The sequence below is a fragment of the Mirounga leonina genome, unplaced genomic scaffold (genome assembly GCF_011800145.1).
Source record: "Mirounga leonina isolate KUSES-001 unplaced genomic scaffold, KU_Mleo_1.0 Mir_94, whole genome shotgun sequence".
In the NCBI taxonomy this organism is placed as follows: Eukaryota; Metazoa; Chordata; class Mammalia; order Carnivora; family Phocidae; genus Mirounga; species Mirounga leonina.
This window is the reverse complement of record NW_023270855.1, coordinates 5,917,023-5,937,346: the sequence shown is the minus strand read 5'-3', so window position 1 is coordinate 5,937,346 and position 20,324 is coordinate 5,917,023. Positions and strand designations below refer to the sequence as shown.

Sequence of the window (20,324 nt, the reverse complement as noted above, 5' to 3'; positions counted from 1 at the left end):
TCAAATCACCAGCTGCATTAGGTCCTAACAAGAGAGTCAGCCTGTCCTTTGAAGCTTGGAAGCCAGGCACTGACGTCTCTTTTCTAAGCTATGAAAGTCCTAGATGGCGTCTTCTTCCACTAGAAGGCTGTTTCGTCTGCATTGAAAATCTGTTGTCTAGTGTAACCACCTTCATTAATGATCTCAGCACGATCTCCTGGATAACGTGCTGCAGCTTCTACATCAACACTTGCTTCTTCCCTTTGCTCTTTTATATTATGGAGACGGCTTCTTTCCTTCACCTCAAGAACCACCTCTGCTAGCTTCACACTTCCCTTCTGCAGCTTCCTCACCTCTCTCCGCCTTCACAGAATTAGAGAGAGTTAGGGCCTTGCTCCCCATTAGGCTCTGGCTAAGGGAATGTTGTGGCTGGTGTTCTCTTCTCTCCAGACCTTCTCCTGCCTTCTCCATATCAGCATTCAGGTTGTTACACTCTCTTATCATTTGTGTGTTCACTGGAGTAGCACTTTTCATTTCCTTCAAGAACTTTTCCTTTGCATTCACAACTTGGCTAACTGTTCAGTGCAAGAGCTTTTGGTCTGTCTCAGTTTGCGACATGCCTTCCTCACTAGTGAGAGGCTTGTGACTCTTTGTTTCACTTGAACAGCTAGAGGCCACTGTCGGGTTATTAATTGGCTTGATTTCAATATGATTGTGTGTCGGAATGGGGAGCCACCCGAGGAGAGAGAAGAGAGATGGGGAACGGCCTGTTGGTGGGGCAGTCAGAACACACATTTATTGGTTAAATTCTCCATCGTATATGGACAGGGTTCATGGTACCCCAAAACAATTAAAATAGCCACATCAGAGATCAGATTACAGATCACCATAACAAATATAGTAATAATGAAAAAGTTTAAAGTATTGCAAGAATTACCAAAATGTTACACAGAGACATGATGTGGGTAAATGCTACAAACTCCGATTTATAAAACGTAGTAGCTGCAAAGCCCAATAAAACAAAGTATGCCTGTAAACAGTTTTCTTTATGACAGGACTCTCAAAACCTTTCCTCTGCTACTGTCTTTCGTAAATCTCTGAGAAAGACTAGACTGCCATTTCCTAAGTTGACTTGACTACGGGCCCTTTGTTATCCCTTGTTTTAAGATACACTCATATAAGCATGTCAGCGGACACCAGGGTAATTTGGAGCACAAGTAAATGGTACGCCAGCCTCATCCCTCGGCAGGCCTGTTTGCACTCCCTCCCAGTGCCTCCCTTCTCTGCATTTTTCTTGCTGTCTTCTCTGTCCTCTGTCCCATTGGCACCCCCATCACTTTGCAGACTGTGCTTGGGCCTGACCTCCTCTGGGATGTTGCCCTCTCTCAGTTCATGGTATGTGTCTCCTCAGCACTCTGCATGCTTTGTGATAAGGCACGGGTCCCTTTTGTAATGGTCAGCTTAATTGCCATTGTGCTTTACTGGACTTTAATAAGAGCTGAACTTTCGGGGGTACCTACTGTGAGATAGGTACTGAGCTGAGCATTTTATTTTTTTTAACCATACCTTCACCAGTATGTGTATTTTTTTAAAACTAAAATCATTTATTATTCCAAAAGCGGTGTATGTTCATGGTGGAAATGTTAGAATGTACAGGTCAGCAAAAATAAGAAAATAAAATTACCATATACTTTACCCACAAGGATTGCCTTTCTTAACGTGCAATTATATATCATTCTAGATTTTTAAAACTCATGTATGTATGTGTGTATGCATTTTTAAAAATTGGTTTTTCCAAAGTGAGAATGTAATGTGTTCTTTTCAAAGTTTTTAATTGTGGTAAAATATACATAACAAATTTACCATCTTAACAATTTTTTAGTGTACAATTCAGTAGTATTAAATATATTCACACTGCTGTGGAACCATCATCGTCTGTCTCCAGAACTTTTTCATCTTCCCAAGCTGAAACTTTGTCCCCATTAAACACTAACTCCCCAACCTCATCACAGCCCCTGGCAGCCACCATGCTGCTTCTGTCTCTAGGAATCTGACTCCTGTAGGAACCTTACATAAGAGGGATCATACAGTATATGTCCTTTGGTGTCTGACTTATTTTACTTAGCACATTGTCCTCAAGGTTCATCCATGCTGTAAAATGTGTCAGTTTCCTTCCTTTTTAAGGCAGAATAATCCATTGTATGTATGTGCTACGTTTTGTCTCTCCATTAATCCATCGATGGACACTTGGTTGTTCCTACCTTTTGGCTACTGTGAATAATGCTGCTAGGAACATGGGTGTGCAAGTACTTAAGTCCTTGCTTTTGGGGTTTTTTGTATATGTATCCCAAAGTGGAATTGCTGGGTCATATGGTAATTCTATTTTTAATTTTTTGAGGAACCACTGTACTGTTTTCCATAGTGACTGCACTATTTTACTGTAAATGCTGTTTTATAATCTGCTTTTTTCAGTTAATCTTTTAACTTCCCATGTCAATAAGTTTTCATTTTATCTAATGCCCAGTTCATATTCAGATTTTCCCATTTGTTCCAAAAATGTCTTTTCATCTGGTTTGTTCAAACCAGGATATAATCCTGGACTAAATATTGCACCTGGTTATTATGTACCTTATGTAATGTCTACTAACCTAGCACAGCTCCCTCCTTTTTAAATTTTTCTTTTTTCTTTTTTTTAAGATTTATTCCTTTGAGAGAGTTCGAGGGGAAGGCAGAGAGAGAGAGGGAGGGAGAGAGAAGCAGACTCCCTGCTGAGTGTGGAGCCAGATAGGGAGCTTGATCTCACACCCCTGAGATCATGACCTGAGCCGAAATCAGGAGTCAGACACTTAACTGACCAAGCCACCGCAGGTGCCCCTAAATTTTTCTCAACAGCTTTATGGAAGTAGAATTTATATACCATAAAATTCACCTATTTTAAGCATACAAGTAAAAGATTTTTAGTAAATTTAGAGTTGTACAACACCACACTTAAATTTTAGAACATTTTCATCACCCCAAAGTGACCCCTTGTGCCCATTCACAGTCATTCCCCATTACCCCTTCTCCCAGTCTGGGGAACCACTTATCTACTTTTTGTCCCTACAGATTTGCCTCCACCCCCACCGCCCTTTTAATGTAAGCTCTACACCCATCGTGGGGCTTGAACTCACCACCCCAAGATCAGGAATCGTGTGCTCTACTGACTGAGCCAGCCAGGTGCTTCTGCCCCCTTTTTTGACATTACATATAAATGGAATCATACGAAATGTGGTCTTTTGTGTCTGGGTCATTTCACTTACCATAATGTATTTGAGGTTCATCCATGTTATCGCATGCATTAGTACTTCATTCCTTTCTATTGCCAAATGATATCCCATTGTATGGCTATATTACATTTTACTTACCCATTCACCAGTTGATGGAATTGTACAAGTTGTCCCTTTCTGGCCATTATGAATGATGCTTATATGAACATTCATGTACAAGTATTTGTATGAACATATGTTTTTATTTTTCTTGGGTAAACACCCAGGAGTGGAATTGTTGAGTCGTATGGTAAATTTAAGTTTTTAAAAAAACACCCATCTGTTTTCCAAACTCAGGTTCCCCTCCCCACCTTCCATGACACTTGTTAAAGAAACCTGGTCCACATCCCACCTCTTCTTTTGTATTTATCTGATTGCTTTCTCATGATGGCTTTTAGCTTGTTCCCAAACTGTGAGTTAGATCTGGATTTTCGTTGGATTTGAGTTAAATGTTTTTGGCTACAATGTATCACAGGCTATGTTTTATACTTAATTCATATTGGATCACATCAGCAGACACATAATATAATGTTTGAGCTTCGTTTTTTTTCCATGTGGATACTGCAGTGGTCCAGCATTTGTTGTTGAAAAGTCTATTCTTTCCCCTATTAAATTACCCAGACACGTTTATCAAAAGTCTATTGATTGTGTGTCTGTGACTATTTACAAGCTCTATATAGAGCTTACCTCAGCCTCCTTGAACTCCAGTCTGTCTCTTCAGCTCAGCAAGACTGCTGTGCTCTGCTCAGGGTTCACCTCCTTGCATCAAGGTCCAGAATACACCTCCCAGCAGAAACCAGGCTGAACCTGGGCTCACATCCCTTGTTTCCCTTCTCTCAAAGACTGGTCTTGTGTTGTCTTTTGTCTCTGTCTCAGAGCAGCTTTTTCATATATATTGTTCTGTTTTCCAGTTGTTTGGTTTTGTTTTTTGTTTTTTTTTTACCTTGAAGGGCGAGTTCCATGCTCCTTCATAGCTAGAAGCAAAAATCTGTCCTTTTTCTTTCTTCCTCTCTGTGCTTCAGTTTGAGTAGTTTCTATTGCTGTGTCTTCAGGTCTTCTGAGATTTTCTTTTGTCCTGTCTAATTTACAGTAAGTTTGTCCAGTGTAGTCTTCATTTTAGATATTGTACTTTTCATTTCTGGAAGTTCCATTTGGTTCTTTTTTATATTTTCCATTTCTCTTCATGCTTAGCATAATTGAACATACTTATAATAGCTGTTTTTAAAGTCCTAATGATTCCATCATCTGTCATTCCTGTAATGGACTAATTTTTCTCCTGGTCATGGGTCACATTTGTCTGCTTTTTGGCATAGCTGCTAATTTTTTATTGGATGCCATTGTGAGTGTTTTTGAGCATTTGGATTTTATTGTCTTCCTTCAAAGAGTGCTAAAGTATGTTTTGGCTGACAGTAAGTTATTTGCTATCTGCTTGATCCTTTTGAAACTTGTTTTTAAGCTTTGTTATGGTGAGTCTAAAAATACTCTTCAGGACTCTTTACCCTTAATACCCAGGCATGTGCCTTTGAAATCTCTCTGCTGTTTGCTCTGAGTATTCAGCCAGGTTTCTCTACTCTAGCTGGACAGAATCAGAATGCCTCCCAGTTATTTCTTCAGGATCAGAGCTTGACACCTCAGTGGAACATTCTTACGTATATCTTTTGGTGTTGCACTATCTAATTTGATCCTCACCACAACCCAGTAAAGTAGATAATGTAATTTTCATTTTATAGATGAAGGTAGTGAGGCATAGGGAAGTTTGTTTTGTGACTTGCTCTTATATGGCAGGGCTGGATCTTGGGCCCAGGTCTCTTGATTCCTTTACAACCATACCCTTTAAGCTCCATGAGAACAGAACAGTTTTTCAGAGTATTTTCTCAGTTTTGAGTCTCACATTTACATATGTAACATCTCAAATCAAGAGGGTATATCTTAAAACAGAAATTTATGGGATTTTTCTTCCAGAAAACTGTCGTTGAATTAGTTGTGATGTATCAAAAATCACTATGGCTTAGAAAGGAAATAATGTGTGTATCTCCAGTGCCTAATAGAGCCTTGATACATAATCCATGCATAATAAGCATTTGTATGCTAGATTCAAGAATATGGTGATTTTTATAAAGCAAAGTGTGCCTCTAAAAGTTTTATGCCTCTGCTTGTCTCTTCAGGTACTTTATGCATGGTGTGTGTCGGGAAGGAAACCAGTGCCTGTTCTCACATGACTTGGCGAACAGCAAGCCATCCACCATCTGCAAATACTATCAGAAGGGCTACTGCGCCTATGGGACTCGTTGCAGGCAAGAGCCCCACAGCTGCCCCCAGCTGTTCTATCAGCTTAAATACTCTCGGGGACTCAGAGCCTTCATTTGGAGCATGCATGGGTGTCAATGAAGGGAACTCTTTTCTTTAAAGATTTTATTTCTTTTAGAGAGAGAGCGTGGGGGGTAAGGGGCAGAGGGGGAGGGAGAAAGAGATTCCCAAACAGGCTCCACGCCTAATGCAGAGCCCAAAGCAGGGCTCAATCTCACGACCCTGAGATCATGACCTCAGCTGAAATCAAGAGTCAGACGCTTAACCGACTGAGCCACCCAGGCACCCCGATGAGGGGAAAATTCTAATTTGAAAGTAATTAACAAAAGTACAGCAGATCATTTTGAAATCTCAGTTTCATTACAATAAAAGTAATTTTAATTTTTCAAAACACTTTTCAGACCTTATTCTTATGAGTCTTTTACAAAATTGCACTCACAGTATATATATCTTGCTTTTTTCCTCACTTAACATGTCACAAGTTTTTCCCTAAGCAGCTACTTTACTTCCTAACTGTAGTTTTATGTTTCATAATGTTAACATACCATCATTTTATTAACTATTCCTCTCTTAGATAGTTAAGTGGTTTCCAGTTTGGTTTTTGTTTGTTTGTTTGTTTTTTGCTATGAGTACCCTTGCAGTGAACATTTATATGCATATAGAGTCTGCCTTTTTCCCACTCACATCTATAGGCAAGTTTTGTAAATTCTAAACAGGAAAACATCCCAAAAACCTGTTCAAGCGCTTTTATAGTGAAGGGCTGGTATGTTCTTTCCTGTGCTGACTGGAGGCTGTAGAAGTTGCCCGCCCCCCGCCCCGCCAGTGCGTGCCCCAGAGAGACAGTCCAGGAAAGGCCGGTCTACGGCTCTTACACTGGCCATCATTAACTTTTGGGGGACTCCTGCCAGAAGAGCACTGGCTTCGGTCTCAGGAGATTTCACTTCCAACATCTGGCTGGAATGTTCAGGATTTCTGTACTCTGTCCCACTCACGTCCCTCAAGGACACTGAAGTGTGCTGCTAGACGGCATTGTACCTACCACTCACTCTGAATTACCAGGCATTTCTTACTAACTGATAAGCCTTCTATCATTTAAAATATGGAAAGTGGAGCAGAGGAAAAGATGGTCCACGTCTAGGGAGTGTGGGAGGCACTCAAGGTGGTGTTTCCCTAATGCATTTGCTGTGCGCTTTGTTTAGATACGATCACACGAGGCCTTCTGCTGCAGCTGGTGGTGCCATGGGCACCATGCCCCACGGTGTGCCCTCCCCGGGTTTCCACAGTCCTCACCCTGCTTCCGACCTCACTGCATCTATTGTGAAAACGAACTTACATGAGCCTGGGAAACGTGAAAAGAGAACATTGGTACTTAGAGACCGAAGTGAGTGAGCAGAGTCATTTCATTGCCTCTTTTGGAATAGCAGTCCTGTTTGTTCGTGATGTTCCTTTCTGGCCCCTTTTATCATGGGAGTCCCTAACCTAGTCCCCCTGCCAGGTGTTCGAGTGTAGACACCAGACCTGTCCTGAGGACAGCTTCATTTGGCTGCAGAGCATTCAGGTGATGTGTTCTGCCTGCAGGCTAGGCTCACTGCCAAGTTTGGCCTGACAAGACATGCAGAGGTACCTTTTGTCAGCGTGTAATTGCTGTCTCCACGGGGTGGTTCCCCAATGCTGAGAAGCACCAGGTGACTCATTTCAAAGCTACATATTTTGATAAAGAGCATGTTTCACTGTTTTACTTCTAGGTCAGTTCATAGTCTTAGTTATTATGCTTAGCCAGTTTGGTATTTCCAGTAGCAGCTTTGGTAATAGAGCAGTATATTGGGGTTTGGGGAGTGGTTTGTACCTTGGAACAGGGTTTGGGGAGGAAGTAGGCTACAGATCATAAAAGTTATTTTTATTGGCTGGTCCTCAGCAAGTAAAGGGATTTCTGGGTCTTAGACTTGTGTGGGATAAGATAGGTAGAGTCCATCCTAAGCAAACAAGTAATCGTGTCCTCTCTAAAAAGGCCGTAAGTGCATGCGGCGGGAGGGCTGTAGGGGAGAAGGGGGCCATAGAGGGGTTCAACACTGGCCTTGGGACCCAAAGACTCACTAGATTTTCATTCTAGTTTACTTTATAATGATCGGTATCTTTACTAATATAAAGGAAAGCACTGTATTTTATTGACTTCATTTTCCCATTGACTTATATTTTGGTGTTTAAAAAAAACTATCATTATTACCATTTTTTTAGTGTTTATTGGTCCACGGGTTGACATTTCCGTATTTGTCATTTTTAAACAGCAACTTTACTGTTCTTTTGTATATCGTGGTCTGTTTTTGTGAATTTCCTGTGTTGCCAATTATGTTTTTTCCTTTTTAAAACAAAATCATGATTATAGTAATGTCACTATGAGCATTTTATACTATTCCTTCTGTTTTTCCCTCTTGGCCTATTTTTTTCCTATATGGAAAGAGTGGAATTTCCAAGGTCAGAGTTACTTAATTTGTTAGGTTTTCACTAACTGCTTACCAGAAAGTTTGGGCCAAGTTTTCTTTTATGTGTGTGCTATGTGTTTTGTATTAAGATCTCTCTGGCCTGGCTGACGAAAAGACTTCCCCAAGTCTTGTGAGTAATGCAGGAGGCTGCAGTGAGCCCCAGAGTAGCCCAGAGATGAAGCCGCACTCTTACCTCGATGCGATTAGGAGTGGCCTCGATGACGTGGAAGCCGGCAGCTCCTACAGCAGTGAGCGGCAGCTGTGCCCCTACGCAGCGGCTGGGGAGTGCCGATTCGGGGACGCTTGTGTCTACTTGCATGGAGAAGTGTGTGAGATCTGTAGGTTACGAGTCCTGCATCCCTTCGACCCAGAGCAAAGGAAAGCTCACGAGAAGGTAAAATTGCAAGCCTTTGTGTGAACTTATTTTAAGAAATGCACTAAGTGACAAAATTGTTGGTGTTCCTGTAATCATCTCTCTGCACATAATGTCCTCAATATGTACCTGGCATGTTTATAATCCTATTTTCAAGTCCTTTTTCCTGTTGTCATTTTGAGAATTTTTGATTATTTAGAATAAAGAAAAAGGGAAGAGGCATTGGAAACATAAAGCAGTGCAAAGTTCAGAGAATGAATAACTCAGGAGTGGTGTGTGTTTGTGTGTGTGTGTGTGTGTGTGTGTAAGAGAGACACACACACACACATCCTCCGTAGGTTTACTTATCCTTGTGCCTGGGGTCCAGCCGGGCCAAGTTCTAGAGAATTTGAGGAGCCAAGTATTGGAAGGGACCTTTCAGGCCATTAGGTCCCCGGTGTTTATGGAGGCGCCGCATCACGCTAGGCTCTGTGCTTGGTATGAAGATGGGTAAGAGAGACCGAAAGGAGCCCACAGCCTCAGTGTCAGAGCTCATGATGATGAGCAGGCCATGGTGTGTGAAGGCTGAGTCTCCACTCTCCATTGTCTTCCCGGGGGTGTTCAGGTGAGCGCAGAATGAGAGCTTTCCTCTGCACCCAGGTGCATTGAGGTCTTTGTGCTGTACGTGTTGGTTTGTCTCGCATCTGTATCCATCGTGAGCTCCCAAGGGCAGAGCCTGGGTCTTCAGGCTCTTCGCATTGACACTCATGCCTGATACATGGTGCTTCACCTGGGAGTATTGAGCACCTGCTTACTGAATGAATACATTCATTAAATAACTTACTCTTTTGAGAAGTAGTGCTGCTTCCCTCTGACTCGTGACGACCAGCCTAATGTTTCAAGTTAAGGATTGTCCAGCATTTCTGATATTGATGTAGTTCAGAGTGGGGAAAGAGTGCCCAGAAGAGCCAGGAGACTGGGATTGCAGGTTCTGGGAATTCTGTGATTCCACATGGGTCCTCGAATCTTTTGGGACCTCCATAGTCTCAGCTCTAAACTGGAGGTGACCATACCATGCTAGGAAAGCAAAGGGCTGGGCAGGTGATGGTGTGAAGTCCTTTCTGTGGTCTGAGAGAGCTTTGTGTCCAGCAGCCCAGAACCTAACAGTGTGGCCCTCCTTTCTCTCCGTACTTTAGATCTGCATGTCGACATTCGAACATGAGATGGAAAAGGCCTTTGCCTTCCAAGCAAGTCAGGACAAAGTGTGCAGTATCTGCATGGAAGTGGTCCTTGAGAAGGCATCTGCTTCTGAGAGGAGATTTGGGATTCTCTCCAACTGCAATCACACATACTGCTTGTCCTGCATCCGGCAATGGAGATGTGCCAAACAGTTTGAGAACCCAATCATTAAGTAAGTCCAGCTAGAGGGTCTCAGCTGTGGAGGCTGGGGAGAGCGTTAGATTGGGGTCCTTCTTCTATTTACTCTTAATCCCTCCCCTTGTCCTCCAGTGTGAAGATAACTAGTGAGTCCAAGCCCATGATTGCAGGAGCCTGGGCACATCAAGTAGCCTTCTTGAGCCCAAGTACTTTTCCTTTAAAAAAAAGTAGGTAACAACTCCTGCCAACCATCAGGATGTTTGGGGACACTCAGCGGGGATCATCTGTATGAGAAAGTGTTCATGGCACTGGCCTATTTGACTCCAGCACTATCTGTAAAATAGGGTTGTTTGAGGATTAAATGGAATACATCTAACACATTTCACATAATGTATGATACACAGCTTGTGCTCCATGGAGCCAACACAGGATTCTTTTTGTCCCCAGCTTTATTGAGATATCCTTGACATATAACAACACAGGGTTCTTAAATTCTTCAGAGGGACGGGGTAAGAGCTTACTCATACTGAAAAGTGAATGTGTGCTGTGTACTGTTAGAAACTCTTCACACACATTAACTCATAATTCTCTCAGACCCAGTGACCATTCTCATTTACAGATAAGAAAACTGGGGTAGAGTGAAGTCAAGTAATGTGCCTGAAGTCACACATTTGGGTGGTAAAATAGCAGGTTTATTGAGATAAAAGTGTGCAGTTCAGTGGTTTTTAGTCCTTTTACAGTTGCTGCCACCGTTACTTCAGTCTAATTCTAGAACATTTTTATCATCCCAAAAAGAAACCTCTGTGTACATTCACTGCCCATTTCCTCCCTGCTCCTTCCAGCTCCCGGCAGCCACTCCTCTACTTTCTAGCCTCTGGCTTTGCCTGTCCTGGTCCTTGATTGTAAATGGAGTCCTACAACACATAGCCTTTCTAGGCCCAGCTGCTTCCCCCGAGCTTCCCCCCAGCTGACGGCTCTCAGCCTTGGCCCGTGCTCGCGGGCCCACGCAGAGACCTGAGGAGCATGGCCCCGGGTGGATGTCCACAGTTAGTGGGGTCCTTGGTTGACAGGCATTTGGATTGTTTCCTTCTTTTGGTTATTATGAATAATGCTGCTGTGAATACTCATGGACAAGTTGTCTTGTGGCCTATATTTATTTCTTTTGTGTAGATAGCTAGGTGTGGGATTCCTGGGCCTTATGGTAACTGTTCAGCATTTTGAGGAACTGCCAGGCTGCTTTCCACAGTGGCCACACCAGCAACGTAGGAGGGGTCCAGTTGCTCCCCAACCTTATCAACTCTTGTTACTGTATTTCTGATTGTAGGTGTGAAGTGGTATCTTCTTATGGTTTTGATTTGCATTTCCCTGATAACTAATGATCTTGAGCATCTTTTTTATGCTTTTTGGCCATTTTGCAGAAATGCCTACTCGAATCTTTTGCTCATTTTAAAATTGGGCTGGTTTGTTTGTTTTAAAAATTTTATTTTTAAGTAATCTCTACACCCAGTGGGGGCTCATACTCACAACCCCAAGATCAGGAGTTGCGTGCTCCACCAACTGAGCCAGCCAAGTGCCCCAAATTGGGTTGTCTTCTTATTGTTGAAAAGAACATGTTTTTAACAGTAAGTAAGGTTCTACACCTGAGACAAATATTATACTATATGTTAACTAACTGGAATTTAAATAAAAACTTAAAACAGTAAAGAAGGTTCTTAGAGGATTGTTATTGTACCTTGTGGAATTTTTGGTTAGGAAACATTTGGAGTGCTTATGCATTTGAACAAGGGGTTTGGTGGTGCAGTGTGCACAGGATTTATAACTACATCTCTCCCATACTAACCTTGATTCTAATTTCAGGTCTTGTCCAGAATGCCGTGTGATATCAGAGTTTGTAATTCCAAGTGTGTATTGGGTAGAAGATCAGAATAAAAAGAACGAGTTGATTGAAGCTTTCAAACAGGGAATGGGGTAAGTACTTTGAGTTCAGATAGGATTCTGGTGCCTGCCTGGCAAATGCATTATATTTACATACCTTTGAACCCGACAAAGTAATGTAATTTTTAAAATTTCAGCTTTGAGGTATAATTAACAAATAAAATTATAAGATATTTGAAGTGTCATCATGGTGATTTGATCTACATTGTGAGAGGATACTCCCATCGTGGTAATTAACATCCATCACTTTATTTTTTATTTATTTATTCATTTATTTTTTGGTGAGAACCTCCAAGTTCTTCTATTAGCAAATTCCAGTTTTATGAAGTGTTATCACCTGTAGTCACCATGTTTTACACGAGATACTTACTCATCATATAGCTGAAGGTTGGTACCCTTTCATCAACTTTTCCTTATTTACCCTCTCCCTTAGCCTCTGGCAACACTTTTTTTTACTAAATGAGTTTGACTGTTTATGTTTGTTTGGGTTTGTTTTTAGATACCACATGAGTGATCTCATACAGCATTTGTTTTTCTCTGGCTTATTTCATTTTTTTTTTAAGTTTTTTTTTTTTTAAGATTTTATTTATTTATTTGACAGAGACACAGCGAGAGAGGGAACACAGGCAAGGGGGAGTGTGAGAGGGAAAAGCAGGCTTCCTGTGGAGGAAGGAGCCCGATGCGGGGCTCGATCCCAGGACCCTGGGATCATGACGTGAGCCAAAGGCAGCCGCTTAACCAACTGAGCCACCCAGGCACCCCTCTCTGGCTTATTTCACTTAGCATAATGCCCTCAAGGTCCATCCATGTTGTCACAAATGGTAGGATTTCCTTTTTTGTCATGGCTGAGTAATATTCCATTGTATGTATATTCCACATCTTCTTTATCCATTCATCTGTTGACAGACCCTGAGTTATTTCTGTGTCTTGGCTATTATGACTAATGTTACAGCAAACATGGAAGTGTAGATAATCTCTTCTAACAGGCATGAGGTGCTATCTCATTGTGGTTGTGATTTGCATTTCCCTGATGATTAGTGATGCTGAGTGCCTTTTCATGTGCCCGTTGGACATTTGGATGTCTTCTTTGGGAAAATGTGTATTCAGTTCCTCTGCCCATTTTTAAATGGAATGTGGTGGTTGTTTTTGTTCTTATATAAATTCTTTATGTATTTTGGATATTACCCCCTTATCCAGATAGATGATTTACAAATATTTTCTCCCATTTAGTAGGTTGCCTTTTCATTTTGTTTGGTTTCCTTTGCTGTGCAGAAACTTTTTGGTTTGATGTAGTCCCACTTTATTTTTGCTTTTGTTGCCTTCGTTTTTGGTGGCAAATCCACGAAGAGCATTGCCAAGACCATTGCCCAGGAGCTTAACCCCTTGTGTTTTCTTCTAGGAATTTTTATGGTTTTAGGGCTTACGTTCAGGTCTTCAATTTTGAGCTGTTTTTGTGTATGGTGTAAGACAGTGGCCCAGTTTCCCCAGCATCCTTTATTGGAGAGATTGTCTTTTCCCCGTTGAATATCCCTGGCCCCATTGTTGTAAATTGACCATACCTGCATGGGCCTATTTCTGGGCCCTCTATTCTGTCTGCTGATCTATGTGTCTGTTTTTCTGCTAGTACTATACTGTTTGGATTACTGTAGCTTTGTAGTACAACTTGAAATCAGGAAATGTCTCCAGCTTTGTTCTTTCTCAGGATTGCTTTGGCTATTTGGGGTCTTTTATAGTTCTATACAATTTTAGAATTGTTTGTCCTATTTCTTTGAAATATGCCATTGGGATTTTGATAGGATTGCTTTCATTCTGCAGATTGCTTTGGGTAGTGTGGACATCTTTACAGCATTCTTCCAATCCATGAGCATGGGATACTTTCCATTTATTTATGCCTTTCATTTCTTTGAGCATATCTTATAGTTTTAGCGTACCAGTCTGTTTCACCTCCTCTGCTAAATTTAGCCCTGCTAGTTTATTCTTTTTGATACAATTGTAAATGGGGTTGTTTTCTTAATTTCTCTTTCTGGTGGTTCATTGTTGGTCTGTAGCAAAGCAACTGATTTTTTATATATTGATTTTGTATCCTGCAACTTTACTGTTATTAAGACATTGATATAATATTTACATACATTAGAACCCAGCAAGGTAGGGCGCCTGGGTGGCTCAGATGGTTAAGCGTCTGCTTTTGGCTCAGGTCATGATCCTGGGGTCCTGGGATCGAGTCCCGCATCAGGCTCCCTGCTCCTTGGGAGCCTGCTTCTCCCTCTGCCTCTCTCTCTCTCATGAAGAAAATAAATAAATCTTAAAAAAAAAAAAAAAAAGAACCCAGCAAGGTAAATACTATGATTTTTTTTTTTTTAAAGAGGAAAAAAAAGTTTGTATTTACTAAGATATTCGCTATTTCCAGTGCTCTTTGATTTGGTATATAATTCCTTCCAGTTGGTATAATTTACCTTCAGCCTCAAGAACTGCCTTTAACGTTTATTGATCTGCTGGTGATGAACTCTTTTCTTTTTAGCAGAAATAGCTTTTCTTCTCATTCTGAAAGGATATTTTCATTAAATATACTGCACTAATCAGTTCTATTTACATCTTTGTCTCCTTTTTCAGTGAATACAATTCTGGGTTATAGTTCATTTCTTTATTTTCTTTTAGTATTTTGCGAATGTTGTTCCACCATAGTCTGGCCTCTAGTTTCTGAGAAGTCAGTGGTAATTTAGATTGTAGTAGGTCATTTTTCTGCTGTCAAGATTGTCTCTTTATCTTGGTTTTCAGCAGTTTGCTACTTTGCCTGGGAGTGGTTTTCTTGGAATCTGTAAGGTTTTGTCATCCCCAAATTTAGGGAAATTTTGGCCATCCAGTTTTTTTCCTGCCCCGTTTTTTCTTATCCTGGGACTCTTCATAACATGTAATAGACTTTTTGTTACTGCCACACGGGCATTGGGGTCTGTTCATCTGTTCATTTCTTTCCGATTTTTTTCCCCCTCACTGTTCATCTTCCCCAGGAGTAGCTGCTTTCAACTCCTTGTCATCTTGAAGTTGGTGTCTAAGTCACGTTTTCCTGATTCTTTGTATGTTGAATCATTTTGAATCATAGCCTAGACACTGCCAGTGTTATCTTGTCCAGATCCTGGATTCTCTTAAGTCAAACAATAAAGCGTTGATGTTTTTATATGCAGGTAAAGTCTTTAAATTTTAGCTCTTGGGCAGCAGTTCGAATCTGTTTGGTTTCTTATCCTCAGCTAAGTGGCCGTGAGCTTTTGCTGCACTGATGTCCGGGCCAGCCCTTTGGGCTGAATTAGTACATAGTATTTGGAGTTCTCCCTCTCGGGCCCTTCTCTGCGGGGACTGCTCAGGGACTGCTTCCCCGCTTTCCAGTGGGTGCTTCCCTCCGAACCCTGTTGTCCTTCAGGCCAGGGAGACTGTGGATTTGCCCCTGGAGTTTTAGACACCTGACTTTGGCTTGCTCTAGGCTAAAAGCTATTTTTTCTGAGAAAGATAACTCCCTTCTTGCCATTCTGTTCTTCCCAGTGTCTTAATTTCTTGAGGAATCCTCCTGCTGTTCATTCTCCAGTGCCTTCGGGTCTTTTAAAAATTGGTATTGCTAGTTAACTGCCAGAGGGTCGGCTCTGGGAGAAGTGTGCTTGGTCGTACTAAAGGGCACTGCATGTCACCTTTTTTAATGGTTCCTTGAGATTGCCTGTGAGCAGTTAATAAAGGCTTAATACTTTCCTGGTTTACCCGGTCCCCTCCTGCACGTGGTGGAATGTGTCCACCAGAGGGCAGGAGTGGCAAGGCAGAGGGGCCAGCCTGTAGGAAGCAGCTGTGCTGGCGTGGTCTGGAAATTCTCATGTTCTTTCTGTTTGGGTCTTTCCTGGCCTTAGTTTTCATTGATGATGGTGCTTTTAGGCATTTCACACACATTTAATGCACGCCTACTTTGGGCTAGGCGCTTTCAAACTAAGCACCAGTGGGGGACATAGAGTATAGATTAGTAAGATAATTTCAAGGGAAATTGCAAAAGGGCAATTACGATCCATGTTTTCTGGTGACAGATTCTTCCTGAGAGGCCCAAGCCACATGTCCCAACAGAGAAAGCACTTGGATCCACCTGGGAGCATCAGGGAAAGCAGCATGGGGACCCTGAGCCATGAAGCATGAACAGCTGTGTGTGTGTGTTGGGAGTGAGGGGGAATGGAATGGCTTGGGTGCAGAATGGTACAGATGTTGTGTGTGGGGAGCAGTGGGAGTGGCCCTGGGGTTAAACGAGGTGTGTGGAAGGATGTGGTAGGACCTACAGGATAGACTGGAGTGAAATCTAAGGGGGCAGAATAAGTGACACACTTCGGCAGGCTCCCCAGTCGTAGTGTGAAGAGGCTGGAAGCCGGTGGGAAGGCCAATTAAGAAATGACTGTGGCAGGCAGGTAGCCGAGGACAGTACCCACGTGGCTTCAGCAGTGTGGGGACGGAAGGGACGGGGTGACTGGGGAGGTGCTCTGTAAGCAGGAGTTAACAGTCGCATGGGAGAGCTGAGAACAAGGAGGCAGTCTGTGTGCACCGGAGGCTTTTGTCCTTGGTGACCAGGTAAGGCTGGGGAAGGAAAAAGCAAGTTATTTGGGAGGCAGGACTAGAGAATGATTTCTTGAACCTGTTGAAGTTTATTAAAGCCAGTGTCCAGCAGTCTGCTGAGACCTCCCCGCTTGAGCAGTCATTTGGGAACTTCTGCTCAGAGCCTCAGGGGTGGAGGCCATGACGGGTGGACACACACAGCTCTGCTTGGACCCACTCCCCAGCCGGCGCCAGGGTCAGACCTGGTGGGAGCAGGCGCCCGGGCAAGCACGGTGCTCCTTCCTGCAGTGGACGGTTGTGAGGGAACTTGGTCAGAGCCCCCTCATCACCGGTCTCTGCCATCCACTTGTCTGAGAAGACAGGAAAAACAGTGGCATCAAGGAGTCCCCCTTCCTTGTCATCTGTCACTGTCACATACCCCAGCTGCCCCTGGTAGCAGCCTGCCCTTTCTGCTGCGATTTGGCTTTCGCGGTGCATCTTCCCTTCCTCAGCACTCCCAGATGCGCTCTTGCCTTCTTGGGCATCTCCACCTCTTCTTCACCATGGGACCATTTACGATTGTAGAAGTCAAATTTCATTTAAGTAAAAAGAAGCAGGAATTTTCTATTTGGTTGTGTTTTTCCTCAGGAGCAGGGGTTAACATAGGGGTCTATGAGTAGAATTTGAAGATAGGCCTAAAAAACACAGCAAAAAGTTAATTTTTTTGCCCTATGTGTTTTATTTTATCCATTTAAAAAACACTGCTCTGAGAAGGGGTCCACAGTTAAGAAGCCCTGCGGTAGATCTAGAGGGTGGAGACCAAGGAAAATTGGAATGAGACCTGTAACTTTGGGCAGCTGCTAATATTCACCGCTTTTCTGTGCCTCCGAAGTCAAGGCTCCCCCTCCCTCGACATCATTGCTGGCCAGGAGGAAGGGAAATTTCCCTGGGGGGGCTCCTACTGGGACTTCTAGCTGAGGCAAGGAGCCCAGCTCCAGAACCCTGGAGCCCGGACAGCCGGCCCAGAGGAGCTGCCAGGCCTGTGCTCTCCTGAAGGCCTCTTTGGAGCCCTGCGAGCTCAAAAGACTGGAGTCCCCCATGCAGGTTCAAGTCTGTGTGAGGCTGCATGTCACCATGGCAGTATGATTCAGCTTGGAAATCATCCTGACCTCGCTGAGCCTCAGCTTCCCCACATAGAAAGTAAGGCTCATCTAACTCGGGCATCACAGGCAGGGATGGAGGAAGGCCTTGGTCCTTCTGGGCCCCAGCTTCTCCCACCATCCTCCTGACCTTTTCTTTCTACTTTTCAGGAAAAAAGCTTGTAAGTACTTTGAGCAAGGCAAGGGGACCTGCCCATTTGGAAATAAATGCCTTTACCGCCACGCTTATCCTGACGGGCGGCTGGCGGAGCCTGAAAAACCTCGGAAGCAGCTCAGTTCGGAGGGCACCGTGAGGGTAAGGATTTTGCCATCTCTGTCAAGGACACTCACTTGGTGGCATTTCAGGTACTGCTCCTGGCCCCTTGTCTGATAGCTTTGGCAGCAGGGAATGGGGTAAGCAAGAGAAAAATAAACTGGCCTTCCTGTTGCTGTTAATAATAACCAGGCATATCTGCTGGCTGTTTTTGCAGTTCTTTAATTCAGTACGGCTCTGGGATTTCATTGAGAATCGAGAAAGCCGGCATGTCCCCAACACTGAAGATGTCGACATGACAGAGCTTGGGGACCTCTTCATGCACCTGTCTGGAGTGGAGTCGTCAGAACCCTAAGGAGTAGACGGTTCCCTCTGCATCTTGGGCTCTGCCGGCCGAGCCTTCCCAAGCTAGGGTGTGCAGAGCTTCCTTTACTGCAACCCGACGTGGCATGTGGCTTGGACTTGATTGGGGTTGTACTTAACATTGGTCTCATCCCCTCTCCATTATTACAGCCATGGGAGGAGTGAAGGATATAAAATAACTTACTAAGTGTATGGAATCGCTAATTTCCTAGTTGCTCTCTTTAGGTGCACCTCAGGCTCCTTAGGGGGACCAGCTAACCAGCCTGGCTCCTGTCCTTCTTGAGCTTTAGCTCCCTAGAAACAGTCACCTTGCAACTGCCCTTAAAGCAGAGTTTTCTTGACAAAGGCTTCTTCACCCCTGTGGGACGATCCCTCTAGTGCATTTCCCCTCACGTACTTCGTGTCGCCAAAAGCTGTTTCTCGAAAAGCTCCATGTAAATCAAATCAACGTACAGTGGGGGCACCGACCGCACACCTTAGCATAGAACTTGTAGTGCTCTTCGCGGCCCCATCAGAGCAGGGGCCCTGTTGCCCGTGTGTTCGGCGAACAGAGTGTGAACCTCCCTCCCTGTACGGGCGGCGGCTCTGGGCGCAGCAGAGGTACAGCCCCTCGTTTCTGGTTGGTGTCGGGGCCACACGCTCCGGGGAAGCCCATCCCTGGCTGTCACCTGTGGGCTCTCCTTGCGCTCAAGCCCCAAGGGTCATTTTACTGAGGGTCCAGCACACGCATGCTCTTACCGTGTGCCCCTGCTCAAAGCCACTCATTCAATCTGTAAAGCCTGGCTTTGATTTCAAATTTTGTAAAAAGTTAATGGCACCCAACAAAGTTTCTAGTTCTGACCCAGCAATGGTCCTAAAAAAAAACAAGTCCTCTGTCCTAAGTTGTGACTTTAATCGAAGGACCCTAACATTGTGAATCAGAACTCACCCCAAGCCTGAATTAATCTATTTTTATAAACTGTTATAGATACCAAATATTTTATAAAATGCATTGAAGTGTGGGTAGAAAAAGGTCTGCTCTTACCTGAGTTGAGAGTGCTTTTTGCATAATTTTTATAGTTAATGCTTTAGTGAAGGGTGACAGTACAAAGGCTGATTTAGACTCTCTCCCAGCAGAGGCTCTGGGCCCATTTCCTGCTGCTTGAGTTCTTGCTCCAGAGGGATGAACAGATGGGGGAGAGTTCAAGCTGTGAGCTCAGTAGAAGGAAGAAACAGCCATTAAACCTACATTTAATTTATTTTATTAAAATAACATAATTGAGGAACCATCAGATAACTGTATTTTGTCAGGCGCAATAAAAACAAAATTAAAACCCAAATCATCAAGAAAACCTGTATTCCTGGCTTCCTTGCATCCGCATGATGTGACTGAAGAGAAAGGCTGGCCCGGCGGCCCCGCCCCACAGGGGCAGCTCCTGGAAGACAGATTCAGTGAGATGGAAGACTGCTCCCTGACAGGGCAGGAGGAGACGGGCAGGGGTGGGCCGAGCGCCTCTTCTGGAAAACCGTCCCAATGCCCTGGAGGCCTCCAAGGAGAGGAAGTGTCCCCAGAAGTCAAGGTCCCTAGTACCAACGCCCCTTCAGGCGGCCGTGGTCTCTCGACAGTCCTGGGCTGTTTGGTGTGTTATGTGCAAAACTCCGTGTCTGACGCCACACCACTCTCTGAAGAGCAGTCCTTCCCATAAGCATTCCCCTAGGAGCGGATACCCACATGTCCACGTCAGGGCTCGTTTGTCTGCTACCTTCATTTCCCCTCTGAGTGCTTGTTTTTGCCCTAAAAAAAAATACTCATTCAGCCAACAGCTGGGGCCCCAGATCACGGATTGGCATCCGGCAGCCGCAGGCGCATCTGGAGAAGGCTCTCGGCTCAGGAGCACAGGGGCTGCAGGGAGGGCGCAGGACAAATCAGCGTTTCCAATGGCTTCCTTCTCCCAGGGCCAGAAAGGGTAGAAAAGAAGGCAACATGAAGTTAAGGCCCTTGAGTAGTCTAGAAGGTCCTTAGCAGCAGCTTCTCTGAAAACGAGCTCTCCGCCTCCATCAAAGGGGAGCGAAAGCTGGTGCCTGCTGGTGCCTGCTGACTTCCCTTCCCGCCCGGCGGCCTGAGTGCAGGTGCAAAGTCCGCTAGAAGACAGGCAGTCGAGGGGACGTGGTCAGTGTGCAGGCGTTGATGTCCTCAGTGTGGGCCGCCCGGTGCAGGGATGGCTCCGAAGCGCTCCGGTTGATCTTCGGCAGAGAGTGTTGGAGCAGCTCGATGGAAGACAGGAT

General features: G+C 44.1%; 2 protein-coding genes across 10 annotated transcripts in view; one reads left to right on the top strand and one right to left on the bottom strand.

Annotated features, from left to right (window-relative positions):
- MKRN2 (makorin ring finger protein 2) overlaps positions 1-19,390 on the top strand; it is a 27,860-nt gene extending 8,470 nt beyond the window's left edge. For both annotated transcript variants that reach the window (XM_034997371.1, XM_034997370.1), the window contains exons 2-8: positions 5,450-5,578; positions 6,791-6,972; positions 8,161-8,465; positions 9,620-9,834; positions 11,658-11,768; positions 17,594-17,738; positions 17,914-19,390. In XM_034997371.1, coding sequence (XP_034853262.1) covers positions 5,450-5,578; positions 6,791-6,972; positions 8,161-8,465; positions 9,620-9,834; positions 11,658-11,768; positions 17,594-17,738; positions 17,914-18,051 — 1,225 coding nt within the window. In that variant the 3' untranslated portion in view covers positions 18,052-19,390. The remainder of the gene's footprint in view (positions 1-5,449; positions 5,579-6,790; positions 6,973-8,160; positions 8,466-9,619; positions 9,835-11,657; positions 11,769-17,593; positions 17,739-17,913) is intronic.
- RAF1 (Raf-1 proto-oncogene, serine/threonine kinase) overlaps positions 19,285-20,324 on the bottom strand; it is a 71,539-nt gene continuing 70,499 nt past the window's right edge. For 4 of the 8 annotated variants that reach the window (XM_034997363.1, XM_034997367.1, XM_034997368.1 and 1 more), the window contains one exon: positions 19,285-20,324. In XM_034997363.1, the coding sequence (XP_034853254.1) occupies positions 20,181-20,324 (144 nt within the window). In that variant the 3' untranslated portion in view covers positions 19,285-20,180. The other 4 variants (XM_034997365.1, XM_034997366.1, XM_034997364.1 and 1 more) reach the window with 1 other exon arrangement.